The sequence below is a fragment of the Cyprinodon tularosa genome, unplaced genomic scaffold, assembly GCF_016077235.1.
Source record: "Cyprinodon tularosa strain WSP-4 unplaced genomic scaffold, ASM1607723v1 ctg66, whole genome shotgun sequence".
NCBI classification, from domain to species: Eukaryota; Metazoa; Chordata; class Actinopteri; order Cyprinodontiformes; family Cyprinodontidae; genus Cyprinodon; species Cyprinodon tularosa.
The window spans coordinates 6,028,285-6,047,380 of record NW_024039407.1 but is presented as its reverse complement, the minus strand read 5'-3'; the positions used below and the strand labels follow the sequence as shown (position 1 = coordinate 6,047,380).

At 38.5% G+C, this 19,096-nt stretch overlaps 1 protein-coding gene across 2 annotated transcripts; it reads left to right on the top strand.

The window, feature by feature from the left end:
• The first annotated feature begins 89 nt into the window (after positions 1-89).
• On the top strand, positions 90-18,893 carry zbtb48 (zinc finger and BTB domain containing 48). 2 transcript variants are annotated; one of them, XM_038309162.1, is made up of 12 exons: positions 107-140; positions 243-301; positions 2,066-2,764; positions 6,220-6,521; positions 6,596-6,701; positions 6,785-6,874; positions 6,961-7,047; positions 10,384-10,538; positions 12,176-12,312; positions 15,048-15,212; positions 15,306-15,394; positions 17,947-18,893. In XM_038309162.1, exons 3-12 carry the CDS (start codon positions 2,075-2,077, stop codon positions 18,328-18,330), a joined length of 2,205 nt encoding a protein of 734 aa, XP_038165090.1. In that variant the 5' UTR covers positions 107-140; positions 243-301; positions 2,066-2,074; the 3' UTR covers positions 18,331-18,893. The 2 variants fall into 2 exon arrangements, with proteins under 2 accessions (XP_038165089.1, XP_038165090.1); XM_038309161.1 differs by having other exon boundaries at positions 90-301; positions 2,060-2,764.
• The last annotated feature ends 203 nt before the right edge of the window (positions 18,894-19,096 follow it).

Sequence of the window (19,096 nt, the reverse complement as noted above, 5' to 3'; positions counted from 1 at the left end):
AAAGAGCGCCTTTTTGATGGGTTATTTGTATTTTTTTATGGATCAAATTATCTAAAAAAAAAAAAAAAACTTTCCCGGAGTTAAACGGCGTCACATCCTCTTCCTTTTTCGTTTAGGGGCCTGCGAGTAAAGAAAACAAGGTTAATTTAGCTACGTTTTTCTTATTCATCCAGCTATCCACATTAAATAAGCTGTGTAAAACAAGCTATAGCAGACTAAGGTTGGTTAATCTTCTCCTGCAGATGAATTCATCCGGTTGCTGCTGCTTCAGTCGTACCGGGCTAAGGGAGCGTCTTTAAAGGTATGTGCGAGAAAGAAACGTGAAGATGCGCAGTTTGGGAAGCTTTCTATTTATTCCAACATCTTCAGCTACCTAAATACTAGACAACTAAAACCATATATGTGCTTTGACGTATAGCATATCAGCCATTAATTACAAAGGTAAATCTTATTTTTTTAATTAGAAATGTGATTTATTTTAATACAATGGAAAAAAATTAGGATTATTTAATAAGTAAAGTCCTGCAAAGATCTTTGTAAAATGTAAACTAATCCACATTTTGTCACAGTATTGCAACAAAGCTCAAGTTTATTATGTAAATAATTATAATATTTTATCTGGATTTTATGTGTCCAATAAGAAAGATGTACGGAAGAGGATTAGGGCCACTGAAAAAAAAAAAAAGTTAACTGATTTTTTAATTTTATTTTAGTTTAACATGGGGAAAAAGTCAGAATTCTTACCCTTTTCTCAGAATTCTGACTTTAATCTCAGAATTCTGACTTTTTTCTCAGAATTCTGAGATTAAATTTAGAATTCTGACTTTTTTGTCAAAATTCTGACTTTTTTCTCATACTATACTGAAATAAAAAAAACAAAAATCTGTTAAATCTTCCGTAAAGATGCATTTAGGGTTGCAACACTTTTTTTTCTTTCTCGTTTTTCTCAGTCACTCCTGAACAATGAGGCCACCCCCTTATTTAAATGATAAACTTACATATGTCTGCTAAATGACCATTGCATTGAACTTTAATTACTTAGGACTGTTTCTATTCGTAAAAAACAAAAAGAAAAGAAAAGAAATAACTGATTTTTTTATATTATTTCAGCTTATGTGGGGAAAAAAAGTCAGAATTCTGACTTAAACCTCAAAATTTTGACTTTTTTCTCATAATTCTGATGCAGTGATTAAATACAGAGAGTTCATTTCTCCATTGGGAGAAATTGATAAATTTATCAAACCGATAAGCCTTCAGCACAAAAAAAAAAAAAATTGTTAATGGTTAATATTTGTTTAAACCAAATCTTCATTAAGTGAAGTTACCGATAATAGATGGAGCCAGAAACTTTACCTTAGTAAGAATAGTAATACTTTATCCTAATTTTTACTTAAGTAAAAATAGAAATTACAATGCTGTAAAAATAGGAAGTACATTTTCTTGGTTATTTTAATTCAAATTTTATATTATTTATATTTATTTATATAACTTAAAAAATATATATTATTTCAAAAATTTTTACAGATTTTTTTTAGAATTTATTTTCACATTTTATTTCTTCAAAAACAATTCTTTACATGTTTTTCTGTTTTCATTATTTTTTTAATCAAATTTCTCTTTTTCAGATTGAGTTTTACCAATTGCATTATTTTCAAACTGCAGATTAAATTCTCCTCACTTCAAGCCCGATACAAACGCTTGCAAGTGTGCAGGTGTTCAAATAAAATATAAATTGATTTTTTTCCCTTAAGGTATTATTTTTAGGGTCAAATTCTCCAGAAACAATTAAAAAAATATACAAATATGAATTGTTTTTAGTATTCATACCATGTCAAATGACTACTGTATTTGAAAACAGTTTTTATAAAAAACCTAAAACATACGAAGAACCTGGAAGTTAATATGAAAATAACTTTGCATTTGAAGGGATAAAATATCCTTATTTGATTGTTGCTGGGGTTTTTTTTTTTATCAGAGCAAGCAACGAAATTAATAAATATAATTTTTTTATTAATGCAGAAATGAAGATACAAAATGTTTAACGTCTTTCCTTATCCGGCTGCAGCGAATCAGGATGCCTGCTTTGGAAACCAGCCATGCACAGCGTGTCCTTTCCTCCCTAAACCAGCAGAGGGCAGCGGGGAGATTCTGTGATGCTCTGCTCAATTTGGGAGATGGTGTGCTCTACATGGCTCACCGCAATGTCCTCGCCTGCTTCAGCGATTTGTTCCAGGTGTCTGTCTCAAACTCCAGCCAGCCTGCAGAGTTCTCCCTGCAGGGTTGCCCCAGCGACGGCCTTGACCTGCTTCTGAACTTCGTCTACACAGGAGAGCTGAAACTGGAGGTGAACAACCTGCAGAAGGTGCAGGAAGCAGCAGCCAGCCTGTGCGTACCAGAAGCCCTCAATCTCTGTCAGCAGTTCCAGGTTAACTCTGGGGGCCCCGTCACTTTGAAACGGAGAAGAGGTCGACCCAAAAAATGTCAGACAGACACTGTTAAGGAAGAGAACCCTCTGATGGTCCTGACCGAAGAGTCCAGCTTTGATGCTTCTGCAGCTGGTTTTACCATCCTGGATGATGCTGCTGCTCCCACCAGCAGCACCACCACACGCTCCGGCCGAGTAGTGAAGGGCCCTAAGAGACTAGTGACTGCTGATGCAAGCCCAACATCAGATTCCAAAACTGCTCTCAGTCCTGTGGTGAATGAGATGTATGCAGATGCAGCTGAACATCTGAAATCAAATCCGTCAGCTGCTGAGTCTGAGGTAAAATAAAAACACATCCACATAAGGATACAAATGATACCAATAATCTACAGATCCCTGTTTTCCTAAAGTTACTGCTGCAACGCTAAGGTTACTTCTCAGCCAGTTTGAACATTGGAAAGTTTAATATTTCAGTTCATTTTTAGCTACATGGATTATGTAACGATGGCTTTCCAACGATGGCTATATTGGTAAACATTTACTAGTGTAATTTTCATGCATTCTTGGTTATTATCTGTTAATTTAAAGCGGTGGGTTTTGAGAGGTTAATTTATCTACAGTAATACTTGAGTCAGATATTACATATACTATTAAACTTTAAAATGTACAAATGCTGGTGAAGATTCTCAGTCATCCAGGTCATAGTCATTCCAAAAAATGTAAATAACAATCCACTGGACTTTGTTTTTCAAGGTTGAAGATGTTTCGCTTTCCATCCAGGAAGCTTTTTCAATTCAAAATGTCAGAAAAAGCGTTGAGTTCCATGTTTTTTAGAGTGGACCAAAAACAAAGCCTTGTCTTGGGTTGCGATGGTGATTCCTTCCCGCTGTCATCGCATTGTTTTTGGATTGTTTTTTTTAATTTTTTTTTAAATGTACAATTAAATAGTTAAATTTCCCAATACGTTATTAAAATACATTTTAAATTGATAAATTTTAGAATTTCATTTAAGAATAAATTTTTTCGAAAACAGGAATGATTTTATTTTGTATAAATGATTAAATATAGATTGAAGCCATATGCGTCTCCGGTCTGTTGCATCGTTATTTTTAGGGTCAAAGGGTGAAGGAACCCCTGATATAAACCATGTAGTTTTTGCTCTGGCTGATGTTTAAAGTTTATGTCTTATATTTCATATTTTATCCTGTTAAAAGGGTCTATTTGGACCCCTCTGGCTACAGAACCTTCTTCTAAACAGTTATGGCCCCTGCATAGATGAAGTCAGGTTGTTGTTCTCGTCGCTCCACTGTAAAGGGCAGATATGTGAAGAGCATGACTAGGTGTCCCGTCATCAGGTTATCCCGTCATCCCCCATGGGACTGCTGGCTTCCTAATGCTCTGTATCCTGTCAGTTCGAGGACCCAGCCATATCTTTGTAGTTTACCAGTTATGCCATGCTCTTTCTAAATGTAGATCATTAATAAAACTGCACGTCTTGAGATGTGGAAGCTTAGTTTATCACCTCAAAGCCTCACCCAGCTTTAAATTTCTCCACAGCTTTCATCCTGACCCATCTGGCTGTTATCATGTTGGTTGTTCCCTCATGTTCTTTATTAAACCTCTTAGTCCAGAAACACAACAACTGAATTTTACTGAATAAGGCTATAAACAGATGGACTCTACTAACTAGTTAGGTGACTTCTGATTAAAAGATAATTGGTTGTGCTGTATTTGATTTAGTCTTGGTAAAGTAAAAGAAGTTAGAATTCAGATTTCCTTTATTTAGTTTTGAAGACAAATAATTTTCCTTCCACTTCGTTAATGTTCTACTTTGTTTGCTGTTTCATATCAAATCCCAAGAAAAAAAACGTACATTTATTCATGATGCAAAATAAAGATAAATGTATCAATTGTACAGTGTGCTTTTATGACATCCTTGGAAAATAATAATTTGGTTTCAGAAAAAAACGTTTTCAGATCTTAGAAATAAAGTTGTCAGTTCTTAGGTCTCACACTGGAAAAAATTGAAATCTAAATAAGTCATTTTTTCTTAAAATAAGTGCATTTATTCTTAGATTGAGGAGGTAAAAGATACATTTTGCCAATGGAACAAGACAATTTACATTTAAAATAAGAAAACACAATTGCATTGTCTTATTTCAAGTGCATATTATCTAATGATCTTATTTTAAGAGTAAAACTACACATTCCATTGGCAAAATCTCATTTACCTGCTCAAATTAAGGAAATATACACTTAATTTAGGACATTTTTGCCTATTTCTAGATTGTTTTTCCAGTGCAAGAAATCAACATCTTTTGAAATTAATTAAACCCGGGGTACCAGATCTGCGCGGGCCCCGCCCCTTCTGTAGTGAATCTTGACCAATTGAGCAGGTACTGGAGAATAACAAAGCAACATTTACAAGTTTATTCTGGGTTTGTAGACGGACTAAGTCACCATACTGTAATGAAGGCTGTCCCCATTCTCAGCCTGTTTTTTTTTTCTGATCTCGGCTGTGCTGCTGCCATCAACACATTTGTTTAAAGTTGTCAGAGATTAGCCTGTTTTTCGGTGCATTCCTGTTTCTCTGACTGTGATGGGGCCGCCTTTTGCAGCTGCTTTTTGTATCTCTGCTTCTGTCTCCTTGAACCCCAGTCGGCCTCAGCAGATGGCCGCTCACACTGAGCCTGGTTCTGCTGGAGGTTTCTTCCTGTTAAAAGGGAGTTTTTCCTCTCCACTGTCGCTACAAGCATGCTTAGTCTGAGGGATTGCCTTTGACTCAAGGAGTCGATGCAATCAACTGGTTTTCCGTAGATAGAAAAAATTTGAATTAATTTGACTGTATGATCTGGTGAACTGTAAAGTGCCTTGAGATGACGTGCTGTCATTTGTCGCTATAGACTTAAACTGGATTGAATTGTTTTCATTCCCTTACAAGCACTTCTTCAAATGCAGCTAATACTCTTTGGGTTGGTTCACCTCGGGCAGCAATGCAGGGTGATTTTGGCAAAATTTGAGATAAATTTTGAGATATTTGAGATAAAAGATATAAATATATATATAAAATAAATATCTGCTTTTTTGGTCAAGATTTCATAGTCTGAGAACTGACTTTTTATTCTCAGAGACCTTATAAGTTACTAGCCTCGTGAGACCATCCTGATCTCGCGAGCTTTCGAGGTTTCACTCCAGATCAGTCTGGAGACTCTCCGTTGAAGAAAATTTGGAGCCGTTCAGCAAACGAACGTCCAATCAGCGTTGGCTTTGAGGCGGGTTGAGGTGTGACGCAACGAGAAGCGCGACAGTTCAGTCTAAAGAACATGGCGGCTTCAGCCAATGAAACTAGCGTTAGCGTGGCTATCGAGCAAGTTTTATCGGAATTACAGAGTATTTCTTCACTGAAAGAAGAGCAAAACACTGCTCTGGAGGCTTTTCTCAGAGGAAAAGATGTTTTTGCGCTTCTCCCGACTGGTTTCAGCAAGAGTAGCCTGGCTTGTGGTTGTGTTTTCGTCGTCGCTCTGTTAGTACATCATATGCTTCGTTGATCTGATTGATTTATTTGGACCGTCTATCACCAACATAGGCCAATCAGCTAACCAGTATTTTCGCCCCTTCCCAAAATTACTTCAACAGAAGGTTTCCAGATGGATATGCGGAGCAAATCCATCTGGCAGAGTCAGGTTAATAAGTTGGTCTTGTAATAGGTCTTGTTAAGACCTGAGAATAGCATAATATGCACACCCTAAACAGACAAAGCTTACAGTTTTACTGCGTCTGTTTTGTGTTGGCAGGTGACAGAGCTGAAGTGTGATACAAAGGACTGCAGTGAGAGTCAGGCAACAGGAAAAACTACGGCAGAGGTGGAGGAAGGAGATGATGAACCCGAAGGTTTTGGGGATGACACAGATGAGGAGTATTTACCCCCCGCTGAGTCCAGTTCTACCGCGCCGCCTGCATCAACGGGACAGAGCAAAACTCCTAACTGCAAGAATAAAGATGACGTGGAGGCGGGCGGCAGTAATAAAGGCTCAGCACAGTGCCCCGTCTGCCTCAAGTTCTTCAAAAGCAAATATTACCTTAAAGTCCACAACAGGTATAGAGTTTGGTTTATTATTTTTCCGGGGAGTTCTATAAAGAAAATATCCGGTTACATTTCTTTTCCCGCAGGAGGCATACTGGAGAGAAACCCTTTGGTTGTTCTAAATGTGGGAAGATGTACTTCAGGAAAGAGAGTCTGTCCGTGCATGAGAGCAGGGGCTGCTCCAGGATGCTGGTGAGTGAGCAGAGAGAATCTCCTCAGAGCTCTGCTGGTTTTCCTAGTGTTGCTGATTGTGACGCTCTGTTCTGGGTTTTCAGACGTACTCCTGCTGTACATGCTCCTTGACCTTCAACACAAAGGAAGAGCTGCGAGAGCATGTCATCACCACATCAGAAATGCCCCACAAGGTAGTGTTTACCCCCAAAAGTAACGGGTGAAGCTTCACGACGTAATAAAAAGTGTTTCGAATATGTTGGTTTTCTTTCTTTGCAAGTGTTCAATCTGTAATGAACGGTTCATGCACAAGAAGAACTTAACGACGCACCTGATGAGGGTCCATGGACATCCTAAGCCACATGCAGTGAGTACCAAAGAGAACCTAAGGCTGTAAAAAATTCACATTAAAGCAGAAAACATTAACGGGCCTAAGTTTGGGTGAAGGAGTACTTTAATAAATGGGAGCATTAGAAATGGAGGGATGTTTGTGACTGCAGCTACAAGGTTCCTTAAGAACTATCGTACCCTGATCTTCACCTGAAACACAAGTACAGTAATTTTCGTATTTTCACGACCATAAGGCGCACCGTATTAAAAGGCGCAGTCTCAGTTATGTGTGCCATTGCTGTATTTAACACACATAAGGCGCACCGGACTATAGGGCGCGTGTTTTATATACCGGTACATGTCATCTACTACGTTTAAATACCTCTACTGCGTCTTAGAGACTGACATTTTTTCGGGATTCCCACGGGATTCCGTGATTGGGACGGTACAGGATTAAACATTAAAGGGAGCAGACGGGAGCAAACCAATAGTAACTAAAAAAAAACTAGGATCGATGCCAAAAAATAAAATAAAATAGAAAGAAAAAAAATCCAGTACTGGCGCCGCCATTTTGTAGTTTTTTTTCCTTGAAGCCTACACTATAATGCGAGTCAAAAAAACTAAACCACCCAGAAACCAACAGTGCTTCCGCTCTGAGTTTTTCACCCGCGCTCAAAAACAACAAGAATGGGAGTGGTCCATCAAAGTCATCATCCTCTGTTTCTGAATTTAACAGCTGCGCTAAATCAGTTTCCCCTTCTTTGCTGTCAGTGTCACTTTCCGTGCCGTGCGGCTCCTCGGAAATGATGCCGGCTTTTGCGAAAGCTTGAACAACAGTGCCAGCTCGATGCTCCACCACTCGAGTCTTTACTCCAACTCGGGCCACCTCGCCTTATGTCCGCGGAAACTCAGCTGCGTCTTCTTCACCTGTCTGAGTTCGTTTTCCATCTTCCTCCACTTGCGAACCATCGATTAATTAATCTTGAATTCTCTGGCGGCCGCTCGATTTCCATGTTCCTCTGCGTAGCTGACAGCCTTCAGTTTAAACTGTGCTTCATAGGCGTGTCTCTTTGCCATTTTCAAGGTTGTTAAGACAACAATGTTCTGAATAAAGCACATACCTGTTCTTTTAAACACAATCCACGCCCACACTTCCCCCTTTAACGTTCTCATGGTGGTCTCAAAATCATCCGCAGTAACAACACACATAGGGCGCACCGCACTATAGGGCACGCCGCACATTTTTAGGGAAAAAAAAGACATTTATATGCGCCTTATAGTCACGAAAATACAGTATTAGCCGCACCTGAATGTAAGCTACAGAAGCTAAATTGCATGAATTGTACATATACAAGCCGCACCGGAGTATAAGCCGCAGGGTTTTTATGTTTAATATCCCTCTTTCTCGCTGTTGTTTTGTCTCGCACCACTCGCGGTAGAAGTCTGCTTCCGGAGGACCGCCGCATTCCTGCGCGCGTGGCTACCGTACTTGTGTGTTGAAGCAAATGTGGCGTCAACATGGTGGATGGTAAAATCCATAGATTTAGGTATTAGTATCTATAAGTCCATAGATAAGCCGCATTGTTATATAAGCTGCAAGGTCGAAAAATGGGGAAAAAGTCGCGGCTTATAGTCCGAAAATTACAGTAGCAGTAACGGATCAGAAATCTGCAACAATTGCACAGGTGTAAAAAAACACTCTTAGAAGCAGTTTTAATTAAACACAAGACCACTCTGTATGCATATTTAGAACATTTTATAAGTGTAGATTCACTTCCATAAGTGCATGCTCCCCCTCGGTGCTTTCTTGATCTTTTGAGCTTGTAGATTCTCTCCTAATGGTGTTTAAACCTAACCTGACTCCGCCAGATGGATTTACTCCGCATATCCATCTGGAAACCTTCCGTTGAAGTAATTTTGGGAAGGGGCGAAAATACTGGTTAGCTGATTGGCCTATGTTGGTGATAGACGGGCCAAATAAACCAATCAGATCAACGAAGCATATGACGTACTAACAGAACGACGGCGAAAACACAACCACAAGCCAGGCTACTCTTGCCGAAACCAGTCGGGAGAAGCGCAAAAACATCTTTTCCTCTGAGAAAAGCCTCCAGAGCAGTGTTTTGCTCTTCTTTCAGTGAAGAAATACTCTGTAATTCTGATAAAACTTGCTCGATAGCCACGCTAACGCTAGTTTCATCGGCTGAAGCCGCCATGTTCTTTAGACTGAACTGTTGCGTTTCTCGTTGCGTCACACCTCAACCCGCCTCAAAGCCAACGCTGATTGGACGTTCGTTTGGTGAACGGCTCCAAATTTTCTTCAATGGAGAGTCTCCAGACTGATCTGCGAGTGAAACCTTGAAAGCTCGCGAGATCAGGATGGTCTCATGAGGCTAGTTTAAACCCGGTTCCAGCCTCAGACTTACAAAAAGTGGACACGATGCCACAGAAACATAATAATAATAATTGAACTTTATTGATCTCACTCTGGAGAAATTCACCTCTGCATTTAACCCCTTGGGGAGCAGTGGGCTGCCACTGTGCGGCGCCCGGGGAGCAGTGGGGGGTTAAGCTTCTTACTGGACTGATTCTCAGTCAGCTGGGTCCACTCCCTCTCTTTAAGGTTGGTTTTTCTTTGTTACCATAGATGGCTTCCTTCACACCTCTCTCAACCCACCGAGAGTCTTGTCCCGAGGAGGTCGTTCTTTTGTGTTGGGCCATGCTTCTGTGCAGAGGTTGTTTGGTTTCTTCAAAGCATTCCTCACTGCATTGTGCTGCATACACCACTGCAAAACCAAACATGAGCCGACCTTAAACAGAGGGGGTGGACTCAGATTCCAGCTTTTAAAAACCTACAATGCAGCAATAGAGTTGATTCCTTCCCGCTATCATCGCAACCCTAACCCCCATACAGGTAAGAGAACATCTCGCCTGTTCAGCCAGGCCACCAATGCCCTCTTATGACCCCCCTCTCAGAGACATAGACAGGTATTGAGTATTACAGGTAAACAAAGAACCCAAACGACCCCCATACCTAAGGGGCGGACCCGTTCGTCAGGTTCAATTTGCATGTTTTCTAAACCAAAACAAGCCTTTGTTTTTAGTCCACTCTATAAAGTCACGAACTCAACGCTATTTCTGACATTTTTAATAGAAAAAGCTTCCTGGATGGGAAGCAAAACATCTTCAAACTTGAAAAACAAAGTCCAGTGGATTGTTTTTTAACTTTTTTTGAATGGTTAAGGTTCTTGCTCAGGGTCCACATGCCTGTTTGTTAAATAAAATCCACTCCTATCAGTATTTATGTGTGAGAACTTTTGGCAGAATGCTGACTTCAAATAGCAGAGCACTAACAGCACGCAATGTTTATTAGTGTCCGCAGTGTCCCAAAACCTTCCTGACTCGAACTGAGCTGCGCGTTCACGAAGCGGCGAAGCATCGAGGCGAAAAGCCGTTTGTGTGTGAGGAGTGCGGCCATCGAGCTTCCAGTCGAAACGGCCTGCAGATGCACATCAAAGCCATTCACAGGTAGAAACACTACGGCTTTCGCAAACCAAGACTCGCCTCCATTAATGTTCTAAAGCTGACTGTGGGAGGAAGTGGACAAGGTCAGTTTCAGAGTAAAACTAAATGTCAGCACGGCTCAAGTCGCTTTTATTAACCCTTTATAGGGCACTCAGTGAAATATGTTGCAGCCAATAGTGTTATTGGAATCCAGGACAGGAACTTACGGTACTGTCTTTGTAACATTCAGAAAATATTGATATTTTGAGGGTAAAAATGAATGTCAAGTTGCCCAAATATATAAAGAAAAATAACAAAAGTACCTCTATAAGAAATTCATGAAAATCACTCTGAGTAAAAGAAACATTTTTTTTTGTACTACATAAGCTTAGAGGCATCAATGCTGAAACTGGTACCTACATTTTTTAGTTTATAAACTTAAATATTATTGTTAACTAGGCTTATTAACTTTTTAACTTTACTTTTTAACTTTTTAATTAGTTTTTTACCTTTTTTTTGACTTGTTAACTTTTTTTTTCAACTTAATTTCCAGTAGCTAATTTAAAATTGAAGGGCTCGCCTAATTGGTCAAATGCCAAAATAAGATGTACAGCCATGTAGCAGGATATTTGCTGAATGGCTGGATACAGTGGCGGTTCTAGACCAAATGTACCAGGGGGCCAGGAGGGGGCCAATGGGTTTTCATTGGGGCCCCAGAAAAGCATGAGATAAAAAAACAAGGCAAGGGATTCAAATATATTAAGAAAGCTGCATCAAGTGAAATTTCTTTTCAAGGTTTAATAAAAATTCTATGTCTTATTAGGTCAATATAAATTTATAATTTAGGGATATTTTTACCTTAATTTGAATCAAAGTTACCGTTTTCTATAAAATCCGAATTATAACTCAAGAAAAACTGATAAATTCAGCTGTAAAATTTTTTTTTTTTCCTTTGGAAAAATCCTTCAGCAGACTAAAACTGGGATCCTTTCTCAATACCACTGAAGCTATCATCTTAGTGTTTTTAAATAATTGGTAAAACAGAATTGGTCAAGAAAAAAACATTAAATAGATCCAAAGAATCTATCAGTAACCATGTCGGTTCCAGCGCATATCATCCTTAGAATTTCTTTGAGTATCATGTCTTCAGTACAGGGGCCATAATAGGGGCCAGGACATGATCTACAGGGGCACTGGCCCCTGCTGGCCCCCGTCTAGAACTGCCCATGGCTGGATATAGATCTTGTGCTTCTAGACCTCACTGAGGGCCAGAGGGATTCCATTTGTAATTTGTAATAGGGGTTGCGTTTGGTCAGGACCTCCTGAAGGTCTCTAGACACCAAGTTGGGCTGTTGGGAAATGGTCTGTATTCACGTTTTGACCATTTTTACACAGTTTGTTTTCTATTTCACTGATCTGACTTTTTAAAATGAAGTTTTTTTTTCCACTTTTATCTTTGCTTTATTGTTTTAGACAATAAATGAAACAATGCACTGATCTCTTTTTTCTCAGAATTCTGACTTTAATCTCAGAATTCTGTTGTTTAATTCTTACGATCAGTCTTATTTCTAACCTGATTAAATGCATATCAGAATTTATTGTTGAATATTTCCGTTTTAATCAGACTGAAACTCAACTTTAATCGTAGTTCTCCTTCACAGAAACGAGCGTCCCTTTGTGTGTAACATATGTGGCCACGCCTTCTCCCAGAAGAACAACCTCAACATGCATCTACGCGTACACAGCGGCGAGAGGCCTTACCAGTGTCACCTTTGTGGGAAAACCTTCAGGACACAACGTAAGGACAGCTCGTTGTTTTTATTTTTTACTAAAATATTTATTCTGACTGGAATTAACATTTTGAAGTGGAGACCAGACTTAAACATCAGAGAAAGAATCTCTAGAGAGAGATTAAGATTAGAGTGATGGTAAGGAGGCCTTCCAACTTAAAAGACTTTCAGCAAATCATCAAAATGTCAATGGAAACCTGCAAAAGGTTTATGAGATAAGATCAAATCTGTCAATAAGTTGTTTGTTTCACATTGTTAGCTGTGCAGTATATATAGGCCCTGTCTTACTTTGTTGGAAAATTATGGTTATGACCTTTTTTCAGCTCACAAACCAGGTCCATATGAACACTGGTTGATCAACAGTTTTGCCTGACTTGCATAAGATTTGAATATGACTTTTCAATACGTCACTGAAAAAAAGGGATGTTGTTGGAGGGTAAGGCTGCACGATTTTGCCAAAAATCTAAATTGCGATTATTTTCAACCAATTGAAATTTTTTTTGGTAATCCTTAACGATTCAATTCAGTTTATTTTTATAGCGCCAATTCACGACACAAGTCATCTGTTGAAAAACACCATCATGGTTTTTCCTCCGGGTCCGTTAATTCGAGTGCAGGTAAATTAACTGAGATGGAATGTTATTAAAAAAAATTCTGGACAACGATTTTTATATATATCTTCACATCTCAAGGCACTTAAGAGATACGATTCAACCAGATCATACATTTAAATTGATTCAAAGTTTTCTGAGGAAAACCAGTTGATTGCATCGACTCATTGGACGGCAATCCCTTACGGTAAGCATGCTTGTAGCGACAGTGGAGAGGAAAAACTCCCTTTTAACAGGAAGAAATCATCAGCAGAACCAGACTAATTATAAGCATGTTGATGTTTTACTCCAGGGTTTCAGTTTTTTTATCCCCTTGAAAACCCTGCTTGTCCAGAGTCCGCTCTTTGCAGGACTTTACTGTTAAACGTGCACAAACAAGTTTCCTACTTCTACTATAATGCATTAACCCTGGTGCTAGATGCAACTCTGTCTTCCCTTCTGTGCGGCAGCCAGAGATGGGAAGTAAAGAAGTACAAATACTTCGTTACTGTACTCAAGTAGATTTTTCTGATATTTTTACTTTACTTTACTACTTATTTTTATGGCGACTTTTTACTTCTACTCCTTACATTTTAAAAAATTGGCTCGTTACTTTAGTTTTGAATCATTTCAATGGAGTTACCGTTATTATTTTTCACGTCACAAATACCAAATTCAATCTAATTGGATGGGAATCTACGTTGCATTTGACGCACCACTACAAGATGAATCGACAGATTCGGCGGTATTCATTCGCGGCAAATCTTTGCAGCTTGGTGACGGTGGCGTTAGCATAGCAGTATGGACGACGAGATGATTGAAAATAGGGATGCACGATATTGGGATTTTGGCCGATATCCGATATGCCGATATTTTAAAACTCGTGTAGCCGATAACCGATATCGATACCGATGTTAAAGCTGGACAAAAATAAGTAGTCATTGAAAATAGCAGTTTTATTATCCATTTCTGACACTTTGAAAAATAATATACTCAAATATATTTTCATATGCTGATATCAAATTGATTTTTAAAAACGCGGTATCGATCTATTTTACTTTCAAAATCTCGTGAAATTTCATCGTTCTGTTACAAACTGTCGTCATATTTTGCAAATTCTTGTGAGATTTTGTTAGTAAAATAGATCGATACCGCGTCAATATATCAACATATAAAAATATGGCAAAATTTCGTGAATTTTCGGGGGATTTCGTAGCATAACGATGACATATAGCAATATTTCATTAGTAAAAGAGATTGATATGGTGTTTTTAAATGCCAATATATCAGCATATGAAGATATTGTGATATTTTAATGTATCAATATTTTTTCCCTCGTCTTTAGAAGTTTTTAAGTCTGTAAAAAAGAAGTTTTTGAGGAAGAAGAAGTAGTATTTCAATTTTTTTTTTTTGACTTTAGAAACTCACAAGCTGATCAAATATCGGGTTAAATATCGGTGGGGTGGCCGATGTCCGATATTCAGTTTTAAGGCTGATACAGGCCGATACCGATAGGGGGCCGTTTATATCGTGCATCCCTAATTGAAAATGAACGCAACGGAGATCTAGTCCTATTGGCAGACATCCATTTAAAATGTAGACAACGGCATGAAAAAAGTGGTTTCTACTTTTACTTTTATACTTTAAGTAAATTTACACGCCTGTACTTTGTTACTTTTACTTGAGTAAAGAAGTTTAATCAGTACTTCCACTTTGACCAGAGTATTTTTTAACACAAGTATCTGTACTTTTACTCAAGTACGAAAAGTGAGTACTTTTGCCATCTCTGGCGGCAGCATACCCACTTTAATCGTATTACCACCGCCTAAAGGGCTGGAAGGAGACATTTAGTGTCTTACTCTTGTTAAATGTAATCTGATTAAAATTTGAGTGTGTCTGCGATTTGAAAATTGCATTTTTTCTAAATTGTGATTATATTGCAAAAGCGATACATTTTACAGCCGTATTACATTAGTGACTGGCTGAAGGGAGGCGGGCTTGGAAGAAAACCCGAAATTCCTGGGACTAGAATTAACCTCTGGGGTGTCAAAAAGATTTATTTGAATGGAAAAATTGTTTAAACTGGTGAATAACTTAAAAAAGAATGTCTTTTTTTTTTAGTTAGTGATTAGTTATGTCTGTTTTAATCCCAGCGAGTCTGGATAAGCACCACCGTACGCACACCGGAGAGCGGCCCTTCAGCTGTGACGTCTGTGAGCAGCGCTTCACCGAGAAAGGCGCTCTGCTCCGCCACAAGGCCAGTAAGCACGAGGAGGGCCGACCGCACTGCTGTTACATCTGTAACAAAACGTTCAAAGGTACAACTGCACCTCCTGATCACCTGCTGCTATTGATCGGGTCATTTTTGTTGAAGAAAGTCTGAATAGTTCCCTTTTCCTTCCTCCATTCAGCAATGGAGCAACTACGTGTCCATCTGCACCGCCACAAAGGCATGAGGAAGTTTGAGTGTACAAAGTGTGGCTACAAGTTCACCCGACAGGTCGGTTCAAACAGGGAACTTTAACATTCAGCAGGAGAAGCTGCAGCTTTGGAAGAGAGAAAGAAATACACGACTCCACAGTGAGCAGAATGTTTTAACATATGAGAATGAAAGGAAGAAAAAACTTTTTTTTATTAAAGAAAAAATTGAAAAACTTCTTAAAGTTTTTGAGAGGAACTTTCTCTTTTTCAGTTTATTTTTAAACTACATTGCAAAAACGATCTAGAAATAGGTAAAAATTTCCTTAATTTAGTGCATTTACCCTTAATTTGAGTAGGTAAATGAGAAAGTTTGGCAATGGAATGAGTAATTTTACTCTTAAAATAAGATAATTAGATAATATGCACTTGAAATAAAACAATGCAATAGTGTTTTCTTATTTTAAGTGTAAATTGTCTTGTTCCATTGGCAGAATGTCTCTTTTACCTCCTTAATTCAAGAACAAATGCATTTATTTTAAGAAAAAAATGACTTATCTAGATTTAGATTTTTTGCAGTGTATTTTTTCAAACTTTTTTTTTACAGATTTCATATGTTGATTTTATTTTTTTTTACAGAGTTCTGTTCTTCAGATTGAGTTTTCAAATTTCATTCTTTTCAAATTGTTTTACAAATCCCATTCTCTTCACTTCAAATCCATTAAAAATTTTCCTGACGTCCAGCAGAGCAGTAAAAAAGTGTCTTTGCTCGTCTCTCCAGGCGAAAGGCCGCCCCCAAAAGTGACGACCGTGGTCTTTAAAAATCAAATTTAAAAAAGAATTTCATTCACAAGATTCAATCCGAAAAAGATCAATTTGAAAAAGAACATTTCTAAATAGAAAAAAAAAAAAAAAAACCTGAAAGTATAAAAAAGTTAATCTAAAAAAAAAAAAAGATTCTCAAAACGTGTTTATTTTGTAGTCAAGGAAATAATTCTGCCCTAACAGCAACAGAGACGACTTTATTATATTTATACATTAGACATTTTAACTGTCGCTATTTTTATTTATGTTATCAGCATGAAATCAGTCAGTGCGAAAGATGGCTGCCTATATGTGGAGCCATCTTATAACCTATTTTATCTACACAGTTTGAGGTTTGATTTCATTATTTATCGGGTATGGCTATATACACAAATAGAAGTATTTTTACTTCTATATTCCCTATTACAGTAGTTCTGAAACCTGCTCCTCAGTTACCACTGCCCTGCAGGTTTAATGTGCCTCTCTGTTGCCGCATGATTTTAATCATTTAAATGTAAAATCAGAAAGTTTTTTTTCTGGGTGGATCATCAAAATAATTGGTCCTCCTAATTGTCAATCATTCTGGTGATATGTTTACATAAGGCCGTCCTACGTACTCATCCCCGTTTTCAATTATCGATGGTGATAAAGGGATCTGGTTTATAAAGGGATCTGGTTTATAAAGGGCTCTGCTTTATAAAGGGCTCTGCTTTATAAAGGGCTCTGGTTTATAACGAGCTTTGGTTTATAAGGAGCTCGAAATTATAAAGGGATCTTGTTTATAACGGGCTCTGCTTTATAAAGGGCTCTGGTTTATAACGGGCTCTGGTTTATAAAGGGATCTGGTTTATAACGGGCTCTGGTTTATAAAGGGCTCTGGTTTATAACGGGCTTTGGTTTATAAAGGGCTCTGCTTTATAAAGGGCTCTGGTTTATAAACTGCTGTGGTGTATAAAGGGATCTGGTTTATAAAGGGCTCTGCTTAATAAAGGGCTCTGCTTAATAAAGGGCTCTGCTTTATAAAGGGCTCTGGTTTATAACGAGCTTTGGTTTATAAGGAGCTCGAAATTATAAAGGGATCTTGTTTATAACGGGCTCTGCTTTATAAAGGGATCTGGTTTATAAAGGGCTCTGCTTTATAAAGGGCTCTGGTTTATAACGGGCCTTGGTTTATAAGGAGCTCTAGTTTATGAAGGGATCTTGTTTATAAACGGCTGTGGTTTATAAAGGGCTCTGGTTTATAACGGGCTCTGGTTTATAAAGGGATCTGGTTTATAAAGGGCTCTGCTTTTTAAAGGGCTCTGGTTTATAACTGGCTTTGGTTTATAAGGAGCTCTAGTTTATGAAGGGATCTTGTTTATAAACGGCTGTGGTTTATAAAGGGCTCTGGTTTATAACAGGCTCTGGTTTATAAAGGGCTCTGCTTCATAGAGTCTGACATAGTGGAAAAATGGTAATTCTTCTTTTTGAAAAGTAAGCTTGTATGAGTGATGCAAACAGCAACTTTTAAACAGAGCGTGCACGAGGAAAAATGGCCTCGTGCATGGTCTCGCACGCGTTTAATAGGTGTTCCCTCTCGGGAGCGGGTACAGGGTTGTGCTTGTGAATTTTATTTTTTTAAAGTGGAAAGGTCGGGTCTTTTCAAAAATTTGCAAAGATCCTACATTTCTCCCTTTAAAGCAAAACGATTGACCTTTTATCCACTAGGGGTGCTAGACCAGTAACTTCCAGGTTACAGATAAAGGAACGCCTGATTTCCGTACCACTCGTTGAACACCAATGACCCAGTTGTTTCTCAGCATTCCTTAACCAAAGCCTTCTGTCTCTCAGGCACATCTCAGACGACACGTTCAGATCCACAAACGCACGGAGAACTACAATCCACGGCAGAGGAAGCTGAGGAACGTCATAGTAAAGGAGGTTGATGGAAGTCTCTCTGACAGCGAAGCCACTAATCGTACGGAGGCTCCGATCGCAGAGAGCGCCGCGGACCCGACCGTCGGCTCGGACGACACCGACTCCACCTCAGGCCTCGGCTCTGACTGCATCAACAGGGCTGTAGACGAGTCACAGGAAGCAGCAGCGGAGGAGGAGACGTCGAGTCAGGAGAGAGAGAGGAGTGACGCGGTGGAGAGTATCACTGAGCCGGAAGAGCCGCCGCAAACTCAGCCGATCAGCGACACGTTTGAGTCCACGATGGACGTGGAAGAATAACTCTCTGAATTGAGACCCAATCGTAATAAACATGCCTTTCAGCTATTCTGACTTTGGTAAAAGTGTGGCTTGGAAAATAAAAGAGGCTGTGACTTCTAGAATCAAAGATCTTGGAATACAGGGAAACTGCAAAAGCGGTTTTCTGTGTATTCTTATTTTCTGGATTGGAAAAAAGACCTTTAAATGACCAATAAGTAAGAAATTTACTCTAAATGTAATGAAATAATTTTCATTTGTCATCTGTGATTGAAGTAACATTCCATTTAAACAATCAGTCCCCTTCATCAACAACCTTTAGACCTACAGAGTGGTACAACTGAACTTCTTTTGTAGCATTTGGCTGCAAAAACAAACAGTCTGGCGGCTGTGGGAAGATGTTCCAAAGGGAATTTTAGAGTTTTTGGATGTACTAACCAAGGAAATCCATACAGTATATACGCCCATGTATCCCATAATATAGTATGTAGCATAACATTAGTCTGAATATCTCAGATTGACTCGAAGATATTGACTGAGTTAGCCATTGACATTGTGTCTAATGTACAAAAATAGAAAGTACACTGGAAAAACGATCTAGAAATAATAAAAAATTTCTTAAATGAAGTGTATTTACCCTTGATTTGAGTAGATAAATAAGATAGTTTGCCAATGGAATCAGTATTTTTACTCTTAAAATAAGATAATTAGATAATAGTCACTTGAAAATAAACAATGCAGTTGTGTTTTCTTATTTTAAATCTAAATTGTCTTGTTCCATTGGCAGAAT

What these genes read in the sequence shown, in the direction of transcription:
- zbtb48 (XM_038309161.1), top strand. Translation starts at nt 2,075, where the DNA reads ATGCCTGCTTTGGAAACCAGCCATGCACAGCGTGTCCTTTCCTCCCTA. An exon ending in CGTCAGCTGCTGAGTCTGAG is followed by an intron (nt 2,765 to 6,219) that starts GTAAAATAAAAA and finishes TTGTGTTGGCAG; the next exon opens with GTGACAGAGCTGAAGTGTGA. An exon ending in GGGGCTGCTCCAGGATGCTG is followed by an intron (nt 6,702 to 6,784) that starts GTGAGTGAGCAG and finishes CTGGGTTTTCAG; the next exon opens with ACGTACTCCTGCTGTACATG.